Raw genomic sequence first — 24094 nt, forward strand, 5'->3', positions numbered from 1 at the left:
TCATTACTTAGAATTGGGCTATCTGCCACAGGCAACCTTAAATAAATTTTGAAAGTGTTCGCTGAAACACCCTGTATAATCATGTATGGGGATGTGTACTAGATATTGGAGTGTCTATTGAACAAGAATGGCGAACGGAGACCCTCACCTCACTTGGAGAATAGGGCTATCGTCCTCAGCAACATGTTCATTTTCTCACGCTCATGGCTGTAGGAAACATGACTTGCCAGTATAGCCAGAATTCATGGAACAAGGCAGAGCTCCATTTGAAGGACTAAAACCAGAGTGGCTTCATGAGCGCTACCAGGCAGGACTTAATCTTACCGCCGAGACACTGATATTTAGGATGGGGGTGTTCCGCTTCATCCTGAAGTTTATTAAGGATACCGATCTATTCATATAGCTATGCCGATCTATTTGTAGGATTTGTATTCAAGGATACCGATCTATTTGCAGAAAAAGTCGGGCAATTAAAATGTATTGTTATTCAGCTAACCGTTATGTTGTGAAATACATAATGCAGAAATACAGCTGCGCTCATTGCTTGCGTGTCATGAGTAGTGGTCCATCAATGGGAGCCTGATAACACCCGGAGTAGGAAGCTGGCTCCAAAGGCACAAACAGTTCCTCGGAAACTTATGGTACAGTCGAGTGGTACCTGCCGCTCTCTGAATGAGTCTGTATAGTGATACGGAGGCCTTTCCATATTGGAGCTAGAGAAAGCATGCCCGTGCCGAACGTTCTGCTGCTCCCAGAGCAATCTTACAATCGAGTCACGTGATCGGGATAGGTGGTGTCCAAAACATGGCACCCATTACGTGTTTCTGGCTCCGCAATAACTTTCAGCGCATGCAGTCAGCAAACTCGGAAGAAGCCGTCACTGTGGAATGGCCAGTTCTCCCAGCTTTAAGATGAGAGCTCCTTCGAGCGCTTTGTGATAGAGCGCGGCCCTTTGAATGAATCATGCTAATCTGTTCCGAGCGCTCTATTTTGACCGCCCGAATGGTAATCGCACTGTGAGAGCGCTCTGGAGCACTCGAAGGCAACCAGTCGAATGTACCATTAAATTGGCACTACAACAACTCAGTACAGCCCGAACGAGCAAGAATGCTTTATTTGCCCTGCTACAAAATGGATAAGCACGGTTCAACGCTACTGCCATAAAATGATTATTTCTTTTGTATCACGTCGTCACGCGAATTTTACTTCTCTCTCTCTCCTCCCCTCCCCATTTCTACCGGTCTCAAAGAAACGAAACTATAAGTCGTTTAGCTTAACATCCATTCGTCTTTGGAGTAGCATACCGGTATAGCGTCGAAACTGCGTCCGGCTCGCATGAGACATCCTGCTCGCATGAGACATTTACTACAGCGAGAGGGCCTTATACGTGTTTTGTTTTTCTCTAGCCGGCAGAATTTGCGGCAAGAGCATAAATTGGGTAATAGGACCACATCCTTAGAGATGACGCTAATGTGACATGCGTAAGGGCTATCTTTGCGACGGTACCGAGGTTGTATATAATGCAGCTTCTATACCGTCAGGCACGCAACAAGTATGTCCAGTCAATACGACAGGTACTTCAGTTGTCGAACACATTTACATATGCACAAAGAGGAAGGTTGGGACACCGGCCATGCTCAGCAATTATTAACGACGACCACGGTTTTGTTGAACTTAGAACGCTTTGCCTAGCTGTCTTCTTTGCGCCTCTCTTCGTCTTCGTCAGATTGCTGCGCTGTTCTCTGTAATAATATAATATTGGGAAACAAACACGGTTTCTTACTAGGCAGCGCACAGCACAAACTCGAGCACGCACACAGCAGAGGGTGCAGGCCAGGTGCACCGACGAGTGAAAGCAGTCTCCTAAAGCGTTATCTACCGTAACACGTCTTTCAAGTTCTCGTAAATACAATTCGTTCGTAGCTTTTAGCGCATCGGACCCTTTCTATATATTGCTACGGGTAAAAAGCAAACGGTAAACGGAGGTAGAGTGCGTGTTTACAAGAAAATAACGTAGAGCATGCGCAAATCCATAATATCGTTATCGCGGACACAATTTTGGAGATCTTCCTATAGTTGTATTGAGCGGCTCTTCACTATTTCTGACATAGAAATCATTACCGTCATGTCTTCTTTTTTCTCATTACTTTCCATGCACTGATATTGAGAAACATTGCGGAAGGTAGCGGAAGTCACTCTTTATTTGTGCGCACCGCGTGGTGGAAGAGTTTTAGCAGACTTGCAAAACTTAATTACGAAAAAGTTTAGTAATTACCTTTTTAATTGCCTATTCGTCTGATCATAGTTACATTAAAAAATTACGATGCGATCGATATCTGAGAAAAGCTCATTTTATACGATGCATCGTAAACAATGCCCACCTTGTACGATGTTTGCGAACATCATCATCGTCTCTCAAAGAGCACAACGGCACGCTTAAGCCTCCGACAGCCAGTTAAGCTACAAGGAAGTCCATTTTGACTCTCGAAATCTGAAAGCGCGTGTTCTTTATAAGGTAGGTTCAACAAAGTTTGTGCGCCTCGGGGGAGAATCACCATTAGCTCTGAAATAAGTTTATGGAAGCCGTCAGTGAAAGGAAAGTTCATTAAACAATTTGGTAATTACCTGTACCCTTGGGCAAATAACGCCTGCAAGTGCGCGGGCTTGACCAAGTAATAACAATGCGCTGTTGTGATTTTTGCGGCTGCCTTTAGGCTTTGTAAGGAGTTTTTTTAATGACTTAATGACGATAGAAGGTATTGTTTCATGAAATGCGCTGCAAGTGAACAATAGCGCATTTGGTAGTAAACAATCTTAGAACACAATAAGGCGGCGCATCACTTTACAACAGCTACTACCATTGTTGATACAACACATACAGGTACAAAACATAACATCATTATCAGTTTTATTTAAGGATCTTATTTTTCGCTTTTTACACTCCCCTTTGGGATCATTTAGTCCCCTTTCCCTCCCTATGGAAGATGGCGTGTCAGCGGTCATATGCACCCCTGAAAAACAATTATGCCTTCTGATAAAGAGTTCCTCTCTTTCTCTACAGCACATATAAAAAATATAATCCGTTGTTTTTGTTGTTGCGGTTTCCATTGTAAATTACTTCATTTACCATTAGAGCATGCACTTGGACTAGTTGGTGCTTTTCACAGACTTGAGACATCGTTACCTAGCGCGAAAAAGACATCGGATGACAGCGAGAAGCCCACAGGACAGAACGCTAGAATTCTGAGAATTCTGTCCTGTGTGCTTCTCGTTGTCGCCCAATGTCTTTCTCGCGCTAGTTAATGATGTATCAAGTCTGTACTTTACTTAATCAAAGAAGTACTCTTGCAGCTGTTGCGCACACGAACTGACGTGTCTCAGTTCAGGCAGATCCAACAGTCACAGAAATGCATCGCGATGTTCATTTAAAGTTTGTCAGAGGAAATCGCTCGGGAAACCCTGGCACACTGAAATGCAACGTACCGCTTAAATAACATGTCACGGTGTTGGAAACCCCTTATACTTTTTTTTTCGTTCCTTACGCGTACAAGTAGTACAACCTTTGCTGAGCCCATAAAATATATTGATTAATAATTGACTGTTGAGATGTTCACATATGGCTTGGGTTATAACATATGCGCTCTCCCACCGCGGAGGCTATAGAGTTACGCTGCTGAGTACGAGGTCGTGGGTTTGATTTTCGGCCATAATATGAAGGCAGTGGAATGCAAGAACGAATCCGTTCCGAACTCTCTGTACACGATAAAAGACGCCCAGCTGATCAAAATTATTCCGCAGCCCTCAACTACAGCGTCCCATAACCCAATGTGCCGTTTCGACTCATTATTCTCCAGAATTAATTTTTAACGTATTTAACTCTTCTCCAATTACGCGTCACAAAATCTTGACAGCTTGGTTTACGCCAGCTCCACCGTGGAAATCAAGCAATATAATCGATCGTGCTTCCAGCTTGACCTTTGGCACGAAGTTACCACCGGGTTTCAGTGTAACAGCCTGCAAGACAATCGGCGCGCCCTCATTCGTACACGTGCTGGAGGCGGGGCAGGCTGCGCTAGATAAAGACCATGGCTTAGAAAGCTAAAGTCCTGGGTCTTGCTTCCCGATAGGCAGAATAAGGCTCATTATCCTGCACCATTCATGAAAAACAAAACACAAAGACACACGTATTGTGGAAGTATGGCCGTTGGGGTTTGAAACAAAAAAAAAATTTAATGCATTTTTCTTTTTTTTTCCCAATTCCTAAAATAGCTACATATGTGGCCAGAAGTATAGCTAGGGCGTCTAGAGAGGCTATAGCGTGGGAGGACGCTGTAAGGTTCATTAGCCACAGGATTAGCTTCTGGCTGGTGCAGCTCTTATTCCGGAGCACGGAATGTTTGAAAGCAGTATCTTCACAGCTAGTATAAATAAATCAGCCAGGTCTGTTCTTCCGTTGTGGTACTGCCTTGCCTTATTCATTGTACAATAAGTGCGTTGTCTTTTTCCCGTATTATTCTTTTTTTTTACCGTTCTTTCAGCATTCGCATAAGCTTTATTTCAAGCGTCTTTGTCGGCATCCAAGTTCAGTTTTTTATTCGAGGATGTTTGTAGGCTCAAGATCTGGACTTGAGGGTTCCTGCAAACGACATTTCACTTTGATAACTGCAAATATACCTTTCGACTGCTCAAGTTTTCCCCTCTTAAATGGTCCAAGTGGCCATGTTGGAGATTGTTAGGAGTACACCGAATACACAAGGCGCAAAGGCACGGTTATGAGTGCCTTACTTGTAGTGCTATTGTACAAGGACGACATATTACCGCACATTCCTTTGTAGCGGCTAGTGACCTATATGCAAGGATGGTATATACATCAATGTTAAGCACTTTATTTCCTACTGTGAACCGCACTAGGTGAAAAGCGATATGAGGCTCCCATATAATGCAATATGAACGCAGTTTCATGCAGTTACCGAGGAAACGTCGTGACGAATGGAGAACCCATTCTAATTACTTGCCTATAGCAAATGGGGGCGGCGTCGGAAGTGTTCCTTCCTTACAGACTTCGTGGCTTGTAACAAAGAAGCAGAGCACTCCCGACCTTTTAGCGAGATTGCTCTTTTGAGGGACACGGGCGGTAGAATTCGTGGTGCGGTCTCGGCGCCGTGTCGCCAGTGCTGCCTCAAAGGAGCAATCACTATACACCTCGATGATCTTCGAGTGTGCGCAGGATACAGGGCGTGAGAAAGTTTCGCCGAAAAGGACGAGTGACAACGGCGCGTAGCCGATCGATATCGCTCGATGTTGAGCAGCCGTAGACGCCCTAAATACAGGTAATACGTTGCACGGCACGAAATCAGCGACAAATGTTTTCTCCTCGAGCCTCGGACGAAATGCGGCGCCGAGTTTGGGTTCGTTTTGCTTCATTCGCATCGAACAAGCTCTCGCGCAATGGCGGTGGTCCATCAGTAGAGAAAAAAGAAACAGAAAAAAAGGAAGAAAAAAATATTGGTCTCCAATCCACGCTGTGCAGGTGGTTGGACAGCGAAGCTGTAAACAAGAAGTTACTAGGACCATTACCCATTGCGACGTAGCTTGAAATTATTCATATGGCGACATTCACATGCACTTTACCTAATCTTAGACTAAGACGTTTCAACGGCCTGCGACTTGGCTTGGTCCGCTACTTCGTGGACCTACAAAGAGTGCACCAGAGAGAAGAGAAATGCACTTAACCACACTTTCACCGTGCCTCGTATGCACGCTGCCCTTCAGGAGTCCTCATTATACATGGCCTTCCCATAGCACTGTCATAACACAAATCAGTTGCTAGGCGGGTTCCTCTTTTACATACGAAAGTGTAGTTACGTGACTCCCTACTTCGTATGCTGCAGTTGCCGCTTCCAGGTATATACTGCAGCTTAGGCAACAGTAACCTTTACCGGGAAATGCTTGCGGCGAACGCTTTGCGCGAAAGCGAGCTTCCTGGGTTTCTTTTTCCGCACGGCCGGCGCCGCCATTGCCGCGGGTGAGCGGAGGTTAGCGCCATCTGCTGGAGTTGCAAGGAACCCAGCGGTGCACGCGGCGCGCGCCTCCAGAGTTTTTGCTTACGGGCACGACAGACCCATTAGGAGCTATACAGCTTCGCTGTAAGAACATCATGGACTAAGACACAACAATGGGATTTCGCACAATCGCACGGTAGTCACGGTGTTCAGGCGTAATCCACGTGCGATGCCCTTACATCTCTTGTTTTCGTTTGTTTGCTTCAATTTACTCGTTTTATTATTGTCTACATATGCCATTCGTATTTTTGGCTTTTGTGTTCGCGATTGAAAACCGTCTTTTTTTTCTCAATTCTATCTTTGAAATTCTTCCGCTTTCTTGACTGAACCCTCATTTAAACTAACGATTCATTTGCGTTCTTGCCCTGCCTGCAAATTGTCACCAGTTTTTCCCCCTTTGTAAAGGCTGATAAATGTTTAAATGAGAGTGAATTCCACAATGCCTGAGCAAACTTAGATGGTGGAAGTGTGTTGCGCGTGAAAAATGGGAATGACCTCGCGGTGGTAAGGACTTCTTCTTTCTGGGGTTTTACGTGCCAAAACCAGTTCTGATTATGAGGCAGGCCGTAGTGGAGGGCTCTGGATTAATTTTGACCACTCGGGGTTCTTTAACGAGCACTACATCTCAAGCACACGGGCGTTAAGGACTGCTTCGACTAAATATACGAGCGTCAATTGGCTGAAGTTTTCCAACCCGGTCGTCACTGCCGTTGCTCTCATTACTAGTCATTAGGCGCAGTAAACTAATGAGGTCGCCTGCTCGTGGCAACCTCAGCGGTGTGCAGGGCTTAATTCCTTATTTAATGAGCTCTGTGGTGCGTGTGGCGTGAGCCGCGCGGAACACATTTGTGGCTTAGCCTCACAGAGACCGGCGAAGCTCCTTGTTATCACGCGCTTGAGTGGAAGTGGCGGTCTATGAAAATTGAGCGAGCAAATTAGATTTACTGGGCGAGTCGACCTAATATAAAGCGAAAAAGCGGTTATTAACGTCGAAGCGCTGCGCAAGCTTTTCTAATCGTTCGGCTGCTCCATTCTTCTCGCCAGGACCGGCAAATTAGTACATTTTTTTTGCATTGCTACCTTTTTTTGTAATTCTGTTGTACTTTTGGGGTTTTGCGTGCCAAAACCACGATCTGATTAAGAGGTCCGCCGTAATGAGTTGTCTAGATTCATTGTGACGACGTAGGGTTCTTTAACGTGCACCCAATGCACGGTACAAGAACGTTCTTGCACTCCCCCCCCCCCCCCCTCCCCATCAGATTGCGGAGGACGAGGCCCGGATAGAACCTTTGACCCCGAGCTCAGCAGCGTAACGTCATCTATAGACAGTAGGCAACCATGGCGGGTTTCTTTTACAACGAAGCTATTAAAGACTAGGTTCCAGGAGATAGCGTCCGTAGACCGACCGGCGTGTACAACAATTTCGGCTCCATGTACGTGGTGGTTTGGCTCCATGTGCGTGGCAGTTTCCCGCCAATTGTGCCTTAGCTCAGGTGTCAAAACGGATGACTAACATGACTGATAGGTCATGACATCAATAATATCACATGCTCGTCAATTACGTCACTATTAACAAATAAAATTCTCGCAGTTTCACCCGAAAGGCGAAGCATCAATTGCGATAGCAAATTATAGTCGGGTACAACTTAAGAAGACAGGAGAGGCTCCGCCCAGATGACCGAAGCGCAGCAGCCGATTGCCTCCGCGGCTAAAGAAATAGTCCTGCTGACGCGACTCTCCCCAGCTTGAAGCGCGGGCTGCCATGGTCGCCGTCGGCGGGGACACCAGCCGTCTGGTTCATGACGCAAGTCTATAGTGCGCGCCTGTTGGTGGAGGCTCGTATGCATCCGCCTTTGAGGGAGCAAATGCCGCTGCCTTCTAAGGTTGTACCCGACTATAGCAGAGAGCTATACGGAGTAAGGATAGTAGTTTTATCAGCTGTACAAACTTCGACATGCAGCAGCACCAGCAACGCGCAGAACTGTTGTCGACGCCGTCGGCGTTTTGCCCGCGTTCGCACTGAACGCGCGCGGCGTTTTTATATAAATATGCATTTGGTGCCGCAGCTAAACGTCGCCTCCCCTCCCTCCCTCTCTCCTCCCTCCCTCTCCGTCCTCCCTCCCCCACAGCCTTTCGCGCGACGGAAAAAAAATTGCCCCCACCTCCCGAAGGGAATCGTGAGGAAATGCGAATGCATTTCTTGCGCTGAGAGTACACGGCGTAGTAATTTTAATGGCGTAAATTAATGACGACACGAGGATTTGTACCGTCACCATTTATTTACACATTCATCAGCACCTGTTTGTGTTGTCATTGCTCCTGAGGGCCATAATCACAGCCTTGTGGTCGCTAAAGTGTACAGCCAAAGGGTCTTTGAGAAGCATGCGCACGTCACAGTTTCGGGTAAAGGCGAGGTCAATGCAACTTCCGTGAATGGTAGTCGGACACTTGTCGGACTCGGCGGAGGCACACTGCATAGAGTACTTGGGCTGTGTACTCTCTGCGCAAGAAATGCATTCGCATTTCCTCACGATTCCCTTCGGGGAGGTGGGGGCATCACGCGCTCTTCGCTTCGCAGCCTTGTCTTCCGCTTCTTCTCCTCCGGTTGATGATGACGTTGAAGCTACTGCAGTGACGTCACCTCCACCGAGAGGTGTAATGCTCGGGTTGGATTGTATTACACTTCTTGCTAGGGGTACCGTTGCCGTCAGACATTCGCCTTCACCGACTTCTGCCATCGCCTTGAGAGGCGCCCAGCCAGCGAACGGTCGAGAGTGAGGCGCGCGCTTCACTCCATTTATATATACGTGCGAGCGAGCGAACGGGAGAGTGGGGCGCAGGGAGGAGAGAGAGCGAACGGCGAGAGAAGGAGCGGCGAAGCACTGCACCTACCCTCTCCTACACTCTCTCCACACACGCGGGAGCTCCGCCAAGTTCCCTAAAGTCCCAAGATAAGAAAAGTACCGCCATCCTTTGACAAACGCCGCTTCTCTCTCTCCTGTATCTCCGATTGGACGATGATAGCGCGCGCTTTTCACTTCTTTATATTTTCTTTTTTTCCGCCTCAGAGCCACGTTGAAAGTCCTCTGCGCAGCCGCAGTCGCCGGCGGCGGCGGCGGCGCGCGCCCGGTCTGAAAGCTTCAACGTGGACTTTCTAGGTGCGCCACCGTCGACTTGGCTTTCGCAATCAAAAAGTAAAGAAAAAAGCAAGCGCTTTAGGAGAAGAGGCGGCGGAGGAAAGAGTAGATGGCGGTACTTTTCTTTTATAGGGACTTTAGAGTTCCCGCGATGCGAGCGCCCTCACACGCCAGAGCGCGCTCCTCCTCTCCACTCACTCTCCGCTACTCCGCCCGCACCACTGCTCCGGTTGCTAGGGGCGAGGATAAGCGCGCGCGCCCACAGCTGTTGCTATGGGAGAGGGAGTGAGAGCGGAAAGATAACACCTGCCGGCGCGCGGACACCGACAGGCGCCTGACATGCCCCGACTAAGAAATGCATTCGTAGTAGTAAGTGGTTCGTGAGGAAAGGGAAAGGTTGTCGCTATCTTCTGCAGCCCTTGAGGGAGCACGGCTCAGCGCCAGTTTCCCATTTAAAAGTCACGTTTGCTCACTATATAGTGAAAGGAGGAAAGAGATGCTTAATTCTGCAGCTCTTCAGGGAGCACGGCGCAAAACGCGCGTTTGCTCTTCGACGTGCGTTCGCTCCCTGTGAAAGCGCGCGTCCCTCGCGCCCTTTCAGTCGCACATACAGCGTCCGGAGCGCGGCGACGATTTCGTCGCCGTTGACGTCATGCGGAACCTCACGGTGGCAGCGACGGCGACGACGACGGCGACGGCAGAAATCCGCTTTGGAGTGTCCATATAATTGCTATCGCAATAATAATAAAATCACGAGTGGCTCATACCCGCGCGTTGGATATGTGCTTATGAGCCGCCGAGAGCAGCAGGGGGAGAGATCTTACAGGATCTTGACACTGCCGTGTAGTGTGCCGCGGCTATGAACGCTGTGGCTCATATGCTAGTCTATGACGACCGGTCGAACTTGGCACAGCAAACGCACTACTTGGCCATCTCGCTGGGGGAATACAAGACGCCCGTGTCCGTGCTCTTTGACGAACATGCCGAAGACGCTCAGTGTAATCAATAATGATACTATATAAATTCGCTATAGCAATATTTACTACAGCAGACCCATTATAGTCACAGCTTTGCCGGCTTCCGTCTTCACAGTAGTGGAAGGGCTGTTTTTTTTTTTTTCGTTTACACGATTAATATCATAGCAAGTGAATAGTCAGAGGAACGCAAATTCTTCAACGCCTGTGCATTCTACACCAGTGTAATGTTTTTTGAGGGAGAAAAGAGGGAATAACGTATGCTGGCAAACTTTTCGATGTTAACTTTTCAATAACCTTTAAATATTATCAATCATTCTTTCAATTATAACCTTGCAATGAAGGCCCGTATATAGTTGAAGGACCGTTCTGATAGTTCGGCGCGCAAGCATCATCTTTAGGGAATGTCATTTCACTATGGCATTCGCTTATGTGTATCGAGGGCTATAAAGTGTGCTACCTCAGTTTCGTGGAACAAGGAGGATTCACTCGTAATGGTCTTAATAATTCCCTTGGGGATACATGTCGTAATTTGGAGATTTAAGCCAATTAGTAGTGAAGTCAGCTCTTTAAAAATTATGGCTCTTACATACCAAAACCACGATCTAATTATGAGGCACGTCGTAGTGAGGGAGTCCGGAACACTATGAACCACCTGGGGTTCTTTAACGTGCGCCTAAATATAAGTACACGGTTGGTTCGGCATTTCACCCACACCGAAATCCGGCCGCCGTGGCCGGGATTCGATCCCATGACCTCGTACTTGGCAGCCCAACACCATAGCCACAAAGCAACCGCGGCGGGTTCGAAGTCAACTCTGCTTAGCAGAAGTAATAAGACTATAAATTACTTTTTAATTAATACCTTTAAGTTGTAGGAAAACAGTACGCGCTAGGCTTATTGCGTTCATCAGTGCAGTCGTTAAAATTAGGTGCATCCGAACAACATTTGCTAAAACCTTTTGTGTAAAAGAAGCAGAAATAGGTTCTAACTGGTAAAGGCCGAAGGGCACGCGTGTATTAACCCTTGAACGCATACTACTTATTCGTAACAGCTAGAAATGGCGGCATTCTGCCCGCCCGCCTTAAGCAAATCTCGTAGGTTCCACTGAGGAACTGAGAGAATGAGCTAAAGCTGGTTTGCCGCTTGAATTTCTTGGCCAGTTTTTTTTTTAACAACAGCGTTAAAAAAAGCAGCATCTGAGAGTTTTGCATTCATGCCATTTCTCATTAATTACAGGCGCCTGCGCACAAGCATTAAGAAAAAAGAACTTATAAGTACATAGTCTTCAATTAAATAACAAAAAAACTGAATAGCTATCATTTATAAGTACGCTAAACCGGCTTAAGAGGGGGAAATGAGCGTAAAGAAAGCTAAGGGCACCTTTCGCGTTGCAGAGTAACAATAAAACAAGAAATAAATGGGCGAAAATGCGTTCCCATCAATAGCATCGGAAAATTGTTATTGTAGACATTCCTCTCACCGAAAAAGATGTACGACGTTGATTGAATTGTTCTCGCGCAAGTATTCCTGGAATGCATAATCAAAATTCTACTATGGTGCCATTTGATTATACGCTAAAGGTGAATCCATATTCAAATAGCGTTGTCACTAAACGTGGCGCAGAGCAGTGATTAGTTTTTCGCACTTGCGCGATACACTCTGCAAATCAAGCTCACTCTATACATCTATCTGTGAAGTCAGAAGATTGCTTCAATTATTCGAGTTTCTTCGAATTCGAAAATGAAAATTATCTTGACGGTCCTAATGAACGTTGTGAACACACATGCTATGAGAAAATTCATTTCCGTAGTTTTGCGAGAAAGATTGTAGTTTGCACAATGTTCGGCTGGCTAACCTGCCTAGAGGCGATTAAATTTGACGTTTATAACTGGCCAAGTGCACAGCATATAAAAAATAAAGAAGGATAGCACAAGAAGGAAATTGCGTGCTTGTATTATTTGTCTTGAAGTAGGTAATATAGCATCGCGTTAGATATCTTATTTTAGGCAACTCTAGCACGCAATTTCGGGCTTCAGATTTTTATTCACTTGCGATAATAGCAGAGCGGTAACCACAAAGAGGATGGACTGATCCAGAAAAAATTATTTACTAAAGCATGCGTAATTAAGAACACCATATGACGAATACAAACATAGAATCGAGAGAAGGTAGAAAGCAACGCACCCTTAATGTAGGAGGTGTGGGTATGGTTCCCACTAGCGAAAAGGTGTATGTTTGTCCACTTTGGTATCCCCCTTTTCCTTATTATTTCTACAGTTTCATTAAGCTCAGCAGTTATCTCCCCCCTACGGTGTTTATGACTTTATGGCCTGCCTTTTTATTCATATTAATGTCAATAAAAAAATCGAGCCCCATGCATGGAAACACCTACCATCATTGCACGAATATAACCCGAGATGTCTTTTTTTTGGCTATATTTAGCAGTTCCAACTGCAGTACGCACCATGCACCACGATCGCTACCCAACCGCAGCGTTGAGCTAGGAGTTAGTTGCCATGGTGCAATTCGCGCGGTTTTCTCCTGATGTAGAACGCTGCTGGTGCCGCATAATTACATTATTAATATTAATACACCGTGAATTAATAGGCCGTACCCTTGGCGTATTAATCGCAAACCTGAGCAAATACGATCGGCGCTGTTAAGGCAGGCGTGTCATGCGAGCGGTCTTAGAAGACGCGCCGTGCATGACCGCGCATTACGTGAAAGGCCTTGCTTTCTTGGATTGCGTCGCGGCATTTCCGAAACGCCTGCCTGATTAATACTCTAGGTGGTTGTCACGCAGGATGACGTCGTTCTCGGCGTTAGCCGACAGGGACGAAAACGCCCACACTCCTCCTCTTATTTTAGTTTTCGATGGTTGTTCGCCGTAACGAGGAATAAAGCTCTGCGGGCATCCGCTTTCATGGGCCGTTTCTTGTTTGTTTGCGACATCACTTCGAGTTTATAATCGTGCTGTAATACTTTTTTTTTCTGTCAGGCAAAAAGTCTCTGCCTGACGTTATATTCAAGGTAGCGTCATTTACGTGCAAATACGGCAATTCTTCTTCTACGCGTCATCAAGAACACACCTATAAAGAGAACGGACAATAAAGTTCACGAAAGGATAGGGTAAATTACGTTTTTTCAGTGACCTAAACGTGTAATCATTTATGAACAAATATTACCCCTAAAAGGGCCATGCATGGTTGCTTCTATTCTAAAGAAATCAACCGAAGTTACGAAAACGCTATTTATTAGCCCATAAACACATTTCAGATTCAAAAACTACATGAAACTATATAGATATAGGGGGAAATAGAACTATGGGATTACTTATCCCTGTTGGCCTTGAGCGGATATATAAGCCTCTTACAAAAATGGGAAGTTTTCTATGCTAGAAATCCGCCGCGGTAGCTTAGCGACTACATGGCGTTGCGCTTCTGAGCTCTAGGTCGTGGTTTCGGTACCGGCAGCGGCGGCTGCAGAAGCCGCATTTCAATTGGGGCGAAACGCAAAAACGCTGCTTTTGCTCACATTTAGGGACGCGTTAAAGAACTCCACGCGCTAAAAATTCAACCGGAGTCCGCCAGTACGGTGTGCCTCATAATCAGATCGTGGTTTTCTCACAAATGAGGCCCCGAAACACGCACTCGATACGAGATTGTTCCATTTGTGACAGACCATGTAATAGTTACTCACAATATTCGTAATCGATGCGGTCGACAAGCCCGGAAGCACACAAAAAGAAAAAAATGCACAGGCCTGCGCGGCACACGCAGTGACAGTCACACCGTATGCTGGAGGAGCGGCTCAAGAGTAGCTTCAATTTTGGCACCACGCACAACAGGGCCTTCGCGGCGAAGTCTCTTCACCTCGTTTTGACGAGAGCAATCTGAATGGTCCACCCGGGGTCGACGGCGAGCTGCGGCTTGTACTGCTCTCTGAACAGCAGTCCGCTGAGCCCGATGATGTCTTGTTGCAGCCGCGCACGTAGCTCTACGATTCACTTCTTCAGCAGCGGTTCGTACCTTGCGAGGAGGTGCCATAACGTGTACCGAAAAGGTATCCAGAATATGTGGCGCACATCTCATATCCCTAGACCCGTGGCACGGTACGTTGTTTTTGGTGTTGCTGATGATGATGGTTTATTGGCATCTTCAAAATGGGGTGGTGACAAATAGTCCCCTAGCCTGCTTGAGTTAACCAGGTCCAGCTACATGCAGCATGCAACTGCTATATGCAACTGCTACATGCAACTGCTACATGTCGGGACACGTGGTGGAATATTACCGAACTGCAAAGCAAATTTTGTACGTATCCAAGCTACGCCGGCAAGCATGTCACATGGCGTGTCAAATTGCACGATATGATGCTAATGAAGATGATTATGATATAATGGCATTTCCTTTGAAACGGGATGGTGACAAACAGTCATCTAGCCCGCTTGAATTAATCAGGTATGCCATACATGTTTTCATTACATCAATATTTATATATACCCCCCCCCCTCCCCACAATCTTCTTTTCTTCCAGAAGACTTCTCCATATACCTTCTAACGCTACCTATGCAACTGCTACATGGCGTGCCACCTGCTACAATAATTTGCTACTGCAATGCAAATGGTGCACGTATAGACGTTACGCGGTGCGCATCTCACCTCGCAAAACAAGTGGCACGATACGATGCTAATGATGATGATTTAAATACAATTACCCAGCTCGATTTAATCAGGTACACAATATATATATTTTTCTAGCATTCGTGTATACCATTCCTCAAAATTATTATTCTTCCTCAAACCTTCTGACTTGTACCGTTACCTGTGCATCTGCTACATGGCGTTCTACCTGGCGTAATAATATGCAAGCCGCAACGCAAAATGTGACCATATCGACGCTACGCGGCGCGCATGTCACATCACGTGTATTGGCCCGGGTTCGATCCTGGCGGTGTTACGATCGGCCAGCGAGGCAAGCGGCCTTCGAGCCACTTCAGATTTCCTGAAACGAATCAGCATGGTGAGGCCCACAATACGTCGCATCGGACAGACCAGCGGCGACACCAAGGCGAGACACGTTGGACGGCTACGGGGCTGATGGATTTCACCCGGCCGCCGACCACGACGCTGGGACCACGGAATACCTAAGAAAGTGCGTGCGACGCTTCCCCACGGCTGCAGCTAGCCGCCAAGGTCGTTGGACAGACGAACCCGCTAATGAGTGCGCCATCCCAGGAACCATGACGCGCTAGATTGCGTCAAGCGTGACACCCCCTCGACGTCACGTTGCCCAATGTAGAAGATCCATGAAACCACGGCCGTCGCACGGTACACAATGTCAGGAGCAAGCAACTGGCCAGTGAACCTAACAGTGGACTTTATGCATGCTATGATAAGGTTGCCCTCGATCGCTTTTTTTTTTTTTTTTTGCGGCAAATTCATGTTATTCATGCGCAACGAATCACGTCAATTGCAAGACTCAAAAACCCTCGGAGTGAACATGAACACAACTGAATTCCTTATTGAAACGACCAATCAAGGACTAAGCAAGGCTAATACAAAAGCAGCCCTCACAGACACGTACTGTGAATTATTTGTTGTCCGTAGATAAGACCGCAACAGTCACGTATTGCAACATGCATCACAGCTTGTTCGTAATTCCTAATTGAGACGGAGCACTAAAAAAAGAAAGAAAGAAAAGGAAAGCAAAACATCCACTCGCACGCTTGAGGAGTGCTTTTGCATGAAAATTCTTTAAAGTTATTGTCTTACCGCGTTGCGTTAAAAGCCCGAACTCACACCAACTAACCTATCAAGGGATACACACCCACTCACCCAAATGGACCCTTGAGTTCCGTGCATGGTGTAAGATATGTGGTTCCGTGCAAAGAATTGTTCCGGAAATTTTCCATCCGAGCAACTCAACTTCTAACACCAGGGATAGGAAGCGAACGCTCAGTCGTTACGCTTACGGAGAAATCTGGCCGCAACCGCACCGCTGCTGCTACCACTCAGAAATGAGCGTAAACGTGCCAACTCCACCCTCCGCGAAAGGACACTTTATTGGTGATGATTCATGCAGCACCAACAACAGTGCCGAGCGGCGGCGAAGCAAGCAGGCTCAAGTTCGGCAAACCGCTCCGTAACTTTAAGGTTCGACTATAGTCCGACGTACACATCCCGCGTGCCAGTGAGCGGCGTTGTAAATCAGCCGTGTCACGCACGCTAAGTGACGTGGTGCTCGAATATGCCGTCGCCCGACCAATGGCCCGACAGCAAGCGACGCCTAAAATGCTGGGATGAATGTGCAGATGCTAATCGCGCTTTCGAACTGAGGTTTCGGTGGATGTGCACGAAGGCTTATCTGGTATGTTTTTTCTACCGTTTTGCTATACCTACGCTTTGATCAAGCGCAGTGAGTGCTAGGCATGGCTGGCTTTGCCATCGCTGATGGCCGCAGCTCCACTCGCTCTCTGCTACGCGAATGCGTACGCTGTCGGGCATGCACATGGACAGGCACTTGGCAATGCTCAAGGAGGTGATAAAAGTGACGCAAGCGGGGGATTACGGCTCGATGTAGAGCATGTTTTATATCGACGTGGGCTCCGCTGGGGCGCACCAACGTAGGCCGGCGATAACGTGACGCCCACGCGCTCGCGCGGACGTTCATACGTCGGTCTATGAACGAGCTTTTGTGTTCACGCTCATGGTATCTGCGGGTGGTCGTTTAGCAGCCCTCCATGAGGCAGTCATGTTGTTCGTGTGGTCGAAAATAGATGCTACGACTACATTTCGTTGGTCTTTCAGATTGTTGAAATCCGACTTGAAGCGGCCAGAAATGCTCCCACCGACGACGTCGGAGCGATTTCGAGGTCTGACATGGTTTCCGGACACGTGAGCGCTATGCAGCTTCCGTCAGCGTGCTTTTTCAGGCGTCGGCTCGGCCATCTAGGTGGTTTCGTGCTTTGTGTGCCTCACGTCGATGATGACGAAGCGCTAACACTTTCATTTGTTAGCGGCACCTTTAGTTATTTTTATTGCGATAGCAATTATAAGGACACTCCAGCCGCACTCCTGCCGTTGGCGTCACCGTCGCTGTGAGGTTCCGTATAAAGTCCATGTTCCGTATAAAGTATCGCGGCTTAGTTCGCGTTGATGCGAGTGGGACGAAGGTCAATTCGATCAGCCGCTGCTGCTGCGCTTACTCATTACAGCGTTTTGACAGCGAGTTTCCGCGCTCATCGAGTGAGATGTGTTCATGCTTGCTTGTCTGCACGTGACGCCATGCTTGTTAATTTAGTTAGTATGCCTATGTTTACAAGTTTATACGACCGATAAATCTACTATCCTTACTTAGTAAAGTTGTCCACTAGTTTGCTATATATCGCAATCGATGCTTCGCCTTTCGGGCGAAACTGTGACTTTTTTTTAAGTCGAGGGGCAAGCGTGCAGTGACAAGGACTTCAACACAGCGCTGAAATGTTGCTGTGCTAGCGTAACACAGTTTTTCAAATGACGTCCACTGTAGTGGTCGCTTTCGTAGCCCGCCATTGTTTGGCGCACGCCCTCGCGCACCGTGATGCTGAGTGATGCAGCGGCGTTCATTTGGGCGTCACCGGAGGTTCCTCTTGCTCTCGCTTCCTTCCTCTCACTGCTCAGAAAAATTACCCACCATTCGGAGTGGCGCGCGCTTTCTCTGAGTATGATCTGGCGAGTATGACAACTAAGCTCGGATGATTAGATCGATCGCTCGAATTTACCGTAAGTATAACGTTGGGTCACCCATCTAGACACTGCCAAATACTGTTATGTTGTCAATATGCGCCATTTTGTCAGCTCAGTGGCTGACTGAGAGGCTACGCCATCACTGATTGGCTCGAAACTAAATTATGGCAGAATTCGGCAACATGGCGGAACTTGAATCTGTCCAGAATATCACCTCGGGTGAGTGTGCCGAGGCAGTCCACAGCTAATAATGACATATTTGAGTAGTGATTTCATAGCGCTCAAAGAACGCTGCGAAGCTCATTCAAAAGAGCAACTAAGGGCTCCTGATAGTATACACGATCTCCACTGATGATAAGGATCGAAGCAGCATCATCACTTCCACACCCGGTTAGTCTTGTAAGCCATAGAGCTGTTTTTCACCACCTTCGTAGCACGGCTGCAGTGTGCCCTGAAACGACCACCCGAATATGCCGTAAGATAACAGGAGAGCCATGCCCTACTCTTCCTCGAAATCTAGGCACTTCACCGGAAAAACCACTGGGGTTGCCTTTTCATACATGTACAATTTTTTCTATTTTTCATGGTTTATTAAACGTCTTTGTCGCTCTCTCTTCCTCGGAGGAACAATCGCTTGAGTCATTGTTACAAAAGGGTCTACGAGGCTTCACTGCAAATGTGGCAGTTTTCTTCTATGGTACTACAGAGAAGAGCGCAAAACGCAAAATTGAAGTCACGTAGTGGTATCATGCTTCAGAGAAGAATGTGTTTTTTTAACGTGACAGTACTTTCAGCCTGATGGGAAGACCATTTTTAAATGCAACAATAACTCGAATAACTTTTTAATAAAAAATGAACAGGTCTTTCTTCAAGAACAAAAAAAAATATTAATATGCAGATACAACGCACATCTTGAATTTATGTGAAGAGAAGCTTCCATCAAGCGGTGTACATTGAGTCACATATACAACTAACGGCGATGGGCTTACTCTGGAAGCACAACTGACACAACACAACTAACAGTTGTGCTTACTTTCACCCTACGCAGTGTGTAACGTCCTGTAATGCTTATGTTTGTCCACCATACTGGTAACAACTTTAATCTCATGCCCTACACAGCTCACAAGCCATGCCGAAATGAATAAGAAATGTGAGAAAAGAAAGACAAACTAGGTAAAGCGGAGAAAACGTTCAATATAATCCACTATTTTATTAAGAGGTCAGTGTGCTTCGGAGATGCCTATGAGCCGACATTATATGTCCAGGTTTTCAAAGGATTTTTTAAATACTTAGAACAGAGGTGTGTTCACTCGCACTAATTTGTCGATCAGCATACACGACTTAAATAAATGAAGCCGTTTGCTGGCAATTACATTGGCGCACATAAAAAATATCGGCCGAAATATTGATCGTCCCAGCAGCAGACAGCAGCCACGCCAAACCCAGGAGAGTAGGCAAAGAAGAAAAAGAAAGAAACTTAGCCATCGTGCTCCTATATTAGCGAGAAACTGGACAGTGATCAGCTTTTCGAGCTTTCACAAGCTGACAGACACGCCTACTGTGCTGAAGCGAAGGGCTGTCGAAATATAACCGACAGACAGAATCTGAGGAGCCTGATCACCTTCAGCAATGTAGATAAATAGGCAGAAAAGTCACTATGGGGTGACAATGACGCAGGGTGATAAATGAGTTTTGGAGAGAGCTCGAAGAAGTGTAAGATAAGGCACGAGCTTTCTGTTCATCAATCAAAGGATGGCCATAGCCATGCTCTTAGAGGAGAAATATGCTCTTACGTCATGGCCATGCTCTTAGGAGGTGAAATATGGAGCAATTGATGATAATAATTGATTATGCAGCGTAGAAAGGAAATGACTTCTTCGGCACAATCTTTCTGAGAGGGCGACCACTTCCGTTTCGAAATTGAGGTGGCAGGGTTACACTCTCTCTCGCAAGAAGCATCCAGCATTTGCGGCAATGAACGAGCAAAGAGGAGAAATGTCCGCAAGAAATGTACCGTCTGCGATCGTGCAGATATTCTGCATGGACACTCTGTTTGGATGGACACTCTGTTCTGCATGTATACCTGGCTTCTTGTCCCAAATTTTATTCGGTCTTGATGTGAGACGAAGCCACATAGAAGATATTTATGGTGGCTATACCATGTACACAGCCACAGTGCACGCAGGTGGTCGTTCGACACCACGTTGGCCCGTCTCGACAACCGGTCGCTTTCGGAGCAGACAATCCTGAACTGCTGGCCTATAACGTAGTCACACAAGAAATCGGTCAGCGCGCTAGTGGGCTGTTCCCCTGCCCCCTCATTTTTTTTTTTTTTGACCTGTTCACTTTCTTTTTACGCTCTTCCTTCGGCATTTACTTTCCCTTTTCCACGTGTAGGGAAGCAAACTAGAAGTTTAGTTTCTCCGCCGGTTATTCTCATTGCTTTTCTCATCGTATTTCTCGCTCTTTCTCTCGATGGTGCTTCAGTGTATGGGTCTTTGCATTGCTTAGAACGAGGTCAGGGGTTATATTCCTTGCTACAGCACCGTATCTCCCTGCGGGAAAAATGCTTCAAAGACTGGAAATGCAAAATTTCCGGAAAGTGCGAAGGCGTGAAATAACCATACCTTTTTTCTGGGTGCTTTAGGAACATCAGGAGTGGGCCGTCATTGATCTTCGATCAAAAGAAGCTGTACCCTCAACAGGCTGCCAATGCCGATAGTATGTTCTTGGTGGCTTCATCAATGTGCTTCAACTGTACAAACCGTTTAATAGGGCATAAACCGAGAAGTCGTGCGTAGATGTACTCGAGGAAGGAATATAACGCTGAAAGACATCCTCCGAATGCAATGTCGACAGAACGCGAACTTTGGGTGTCTTTCTGGACGTTATCAAGTTCCGGCGAATTGTCACATTCTGTAATTGCAGCGTTTTAAGCCAATAAGAGAGGCCGTAGCAGCCCTTTGGTGCAAGTTAAAGCTGACAAGGTGGCGAGTTTGACAATATGGCGGAATTCGGCAATGTCCAGCAGAGCACCTTTTGTCTGTGGAGCCTGGGTTGCCACCTCCATTGAACTGATAGCACGCGCACACTTCAAGCACGCAGAGTTAATTCCGGAGTCGCTTGTATCGATGACTGACAGAGCGGTCATCAATGTTTGAGTGACACGTGAGTTTCTGCCACTGCTAGATAATATAGACGATATGTAATAGTCACAAACAATTCTCTTCCACCAATGGCTTGGGCAGGAATATGGAGGGAACTTTAACACCATTTCCAGTTCAGCAAACGCGCGATATTAAATTTCATGCTAGCACACGATCACTCAGTTATTGATGAATCGCCGTATAGAAAGATGTGTATCATTTAAATCATTTTTAAGAGTACAGCATTCTACCAATCGGAGGTCGAAATATTTTTTACCGTGCGGGGAACTTTGAAAAACAGGAAAAGGATTTCACAAGGTGATCTTTGTTATCGCAAGAAAGAATCCAATACTAACGCGCTCTTAAAAACGACATTATCGCATTTTTATTTTTTTTCACCCAAGGAAAAACTACATCGTTCCGTTACACACTACATTTTTTTGTTGTTGTCTGAAAGGCGTCCGATAAAAAGCGGTATTTTTTCACTTCGGAAAGAGAGCTGTTGATAGTGCGTCGTAATTCATCCGTTTCAACGGTCTACACGACAGCGTGGACGTGCCCCGCTCTGCCGGAACATTGTCGCTTGTCGGCTATTAGTGCCGTCCTAATAGCCGATCGGAGACGCTTTTCCGGCACACAGAAAACAAACAGGTGTCTTCCATTTGGCTGCACCTTCTGCACTAGTTCCGTTGCGGTACCATGCGAGTGCAGCAGAGTACAGTGCCAGTTCTGAAAGTTGAAGCGCTAGTGCCTGCACTAGCGCTGCGCGCTTATTTTTAAATTCAATAGAAAAGTGCAAGCCTTGTTGTCTGCAAGGTGTGTTTCGCCCGTTTGGCTCATTATACCGTAGCGTCTGCCCTTGCGACGCACCACAGCCTGCTGCAGGGTGTGTCGTATAGCGTCTGCTGTAGTCGTCATATCATTCCATACGGGCACTTTATGAGTTGGTGCTGCTCCTCGTGGTTCGAGAAATGTTTTCCTTTGTATGCTGTGCTCAAAGCTTGCTCCTTTGCGAACATGCTTCTGCAATCTGGCAACACCTCTCATCAACTTAGCGCAGCTCTGTCGGGAACCTTTTGGCCAAATTTCAATGTAGCGAAAGGGAGGGTATTCTTTTTTTTTATCACGATAATCACGCTCGTTATGGTAAGCTGTGAGAGCTGAATGCTGGACGTGAATGCTGCGCTGTGACATCGACTAAAACTAATGCTACACTCCATGAAGCAGTAGTGCAGTCAAATCGAAAATACCAAAAAATGTTCTCGGTGAAATGCGACAGCTCTTACCTAACAGTCCTGCTGTCTCAACCGCTGAGTAATGCTTTCTGGCAACCTGGAAACCAGATTCTCGACAGGAGTACAGCTGCTCAAACATTATAAAATTTGGAGGCAGGGGAGCGGGAAAACGGTAAGGGGTAAGGCTTGGTTGAGGTATTGCAGTGCCCTCACTCTCTTTGCCACACTGCTTTATAATAGTCGCGTATATATTCCGGCGCTTCCGGAGTGTCAAGCAGTGGCCGGCGACTTCTAATTTGGTTGCCATCAGGATCTCGGCAATCAGCTGCTGCTGCGTTGCGCGCACTGTGAGCGGCGAGCGAGCGCGTTTTCGTTTGACATTCAAATTCAGTGCATCTGAACTGTTCTCCGGCATGCTTTGGGTCAGTTAAGCTTAAGATTGGCTGTCGAGAGGTCACCTGCTTTGAAATTTGTGCCGGGATGTGGAAGTTTTGCAAAATGCAGTTTTGCGCTTTCATCACGATGACGAAACGTGACGTGGAGCTGCAAATTTTATCGACTAATACTTTTTTCTGGGTCTTGGCAGCTACACTGCGGCGTTAACGCTTTAAAAAGAAAGTGAGCGCTAGCGTGCAGAAACGCGCGCAATGCATCAGCAATTTCGCGAATATGTGGTGGCGGTCCAAGATAGCCGTCATGTCAGCTTGCTGATATTGGCTGAATGAATATCCCGTGAGGAGCGTCACAGGAAGAACCGTTTCGTAATCGTCAGTTTGACGTTGCGTGACGTTGTGCTGGGCTTCCACTGCAGAGGTTTTCCGCCATAATTTGTGGTGCAACGAGCCACACGAGTTATACTAATGAGCGGCACCCTGCAATGGCGGCCGAGAGGCATGCGTATCGCCGCATTTTCCCCGTCGATGGGGGCTATGCAAATTATTTGTATATAACGCTTGCTTATAGCATTTGCATCGCTCTCGAGTGGTGTTCCACAGCATTTGTGCTTTGGGCCAGAATGCTCTTTTTATAAAGCGCTTATTTGAAATAATATTGATTGACTATTACAAACCTTCTGCCACATTTTACATTTTGCACTGCTGCGTTTGTATTGCAACCAAGATAAACGAATTTTCACATCATCAGAGGTTATGACAACGGCGGCTTTTTAATTCATAAAATAAAACGTAAGCAAGGCGACGCCTTAAGGTTTCCTCACGTAGAGTTACTGTATATGCTCCCTACGGGAGTATATATGGCCTCCCTGCGGGAGCCATATATAGTAACTCTATCCTCACGCAGTGCGAGTGAGCAGCGAAGTTTGAAGTTTAAAGTTTATTTCATCAAGCATACATATCTTATCCAGTCGTACAGCGGGAAGGGGTGGCGAAAAGGCAACTGAATGCCTGACAATGCGCCAATCCCCGCCAAGTGAACAAGAGATGGCAGCGACGGCGCTTGCGCCCCGCAAGAGGATGCATCTGGCACGCGCAACGCTATCGGTGATATTCGGCCGCTTCTCAGCCAGTCGAGTCAGGATGGGTGACTTGCGTTTCACGAGACAGCGATAACGCGCGGCCTACAACATGCGCTTATCAACCTGGTCGGCCGCGTATGCTTTCTAGAGGTATATAACCCAAGCGCCTGGGCGCCAATATAGGGTGATTTCTTCGGTTTCTCGGGGACACGCATGCTGGCTAATGAAACGTCAAGTTTGCGTCACGTGAGGAAAGCGAAGTGGGGCCAGCAGCGCCATTTTGTATGCGTAGCGCCAATACTTAACGTTTCGAAGAAAACGGTGGAATGTCCAGCATAA

The 24094-nt window shown here is 46.8% G+C and overlaps 1 protein-coding gene across 1 annotated transcript in view; it reads right to left on the reverse strand.

Moving 5' to 3' along the window:
* LOC125947836 (uncharacterized) overlaps positions 1–16192 on the reverse strand; it is a 33738-nt gene extending 17546 nt beyond the window's left edge. The window contains exon 1 of the mRNA XM_049673269.1: positions 16011–16192. Within this exon, the coding sequence (XP_049529226.1) occupies positions 16011–16087 (77 nt within the window). The 5' untranslated portion in view covers positions 16088–16192. The remainder of the gene's footprint in view (positions 1–16010) is intronic.
* Positions 16193–24094: the final 7902 nt, after the last annotated feature.

This window comes from Dermacentor silvarum, chromosome 8 (genome assembly GCF_013339745.2).
Source record: "Dermacentor silvarum isolate Dsil-2018 chromosome 8, BIME_Dsil_1.4, whole genome shotgun sequence".
NCBI classification, from domain to species: Eukaryota; Metazoa; Arthropoda; class Arachnida; order Ixodida; family Ixodidae; genus Dermacentor; species Dermacentor silvarum.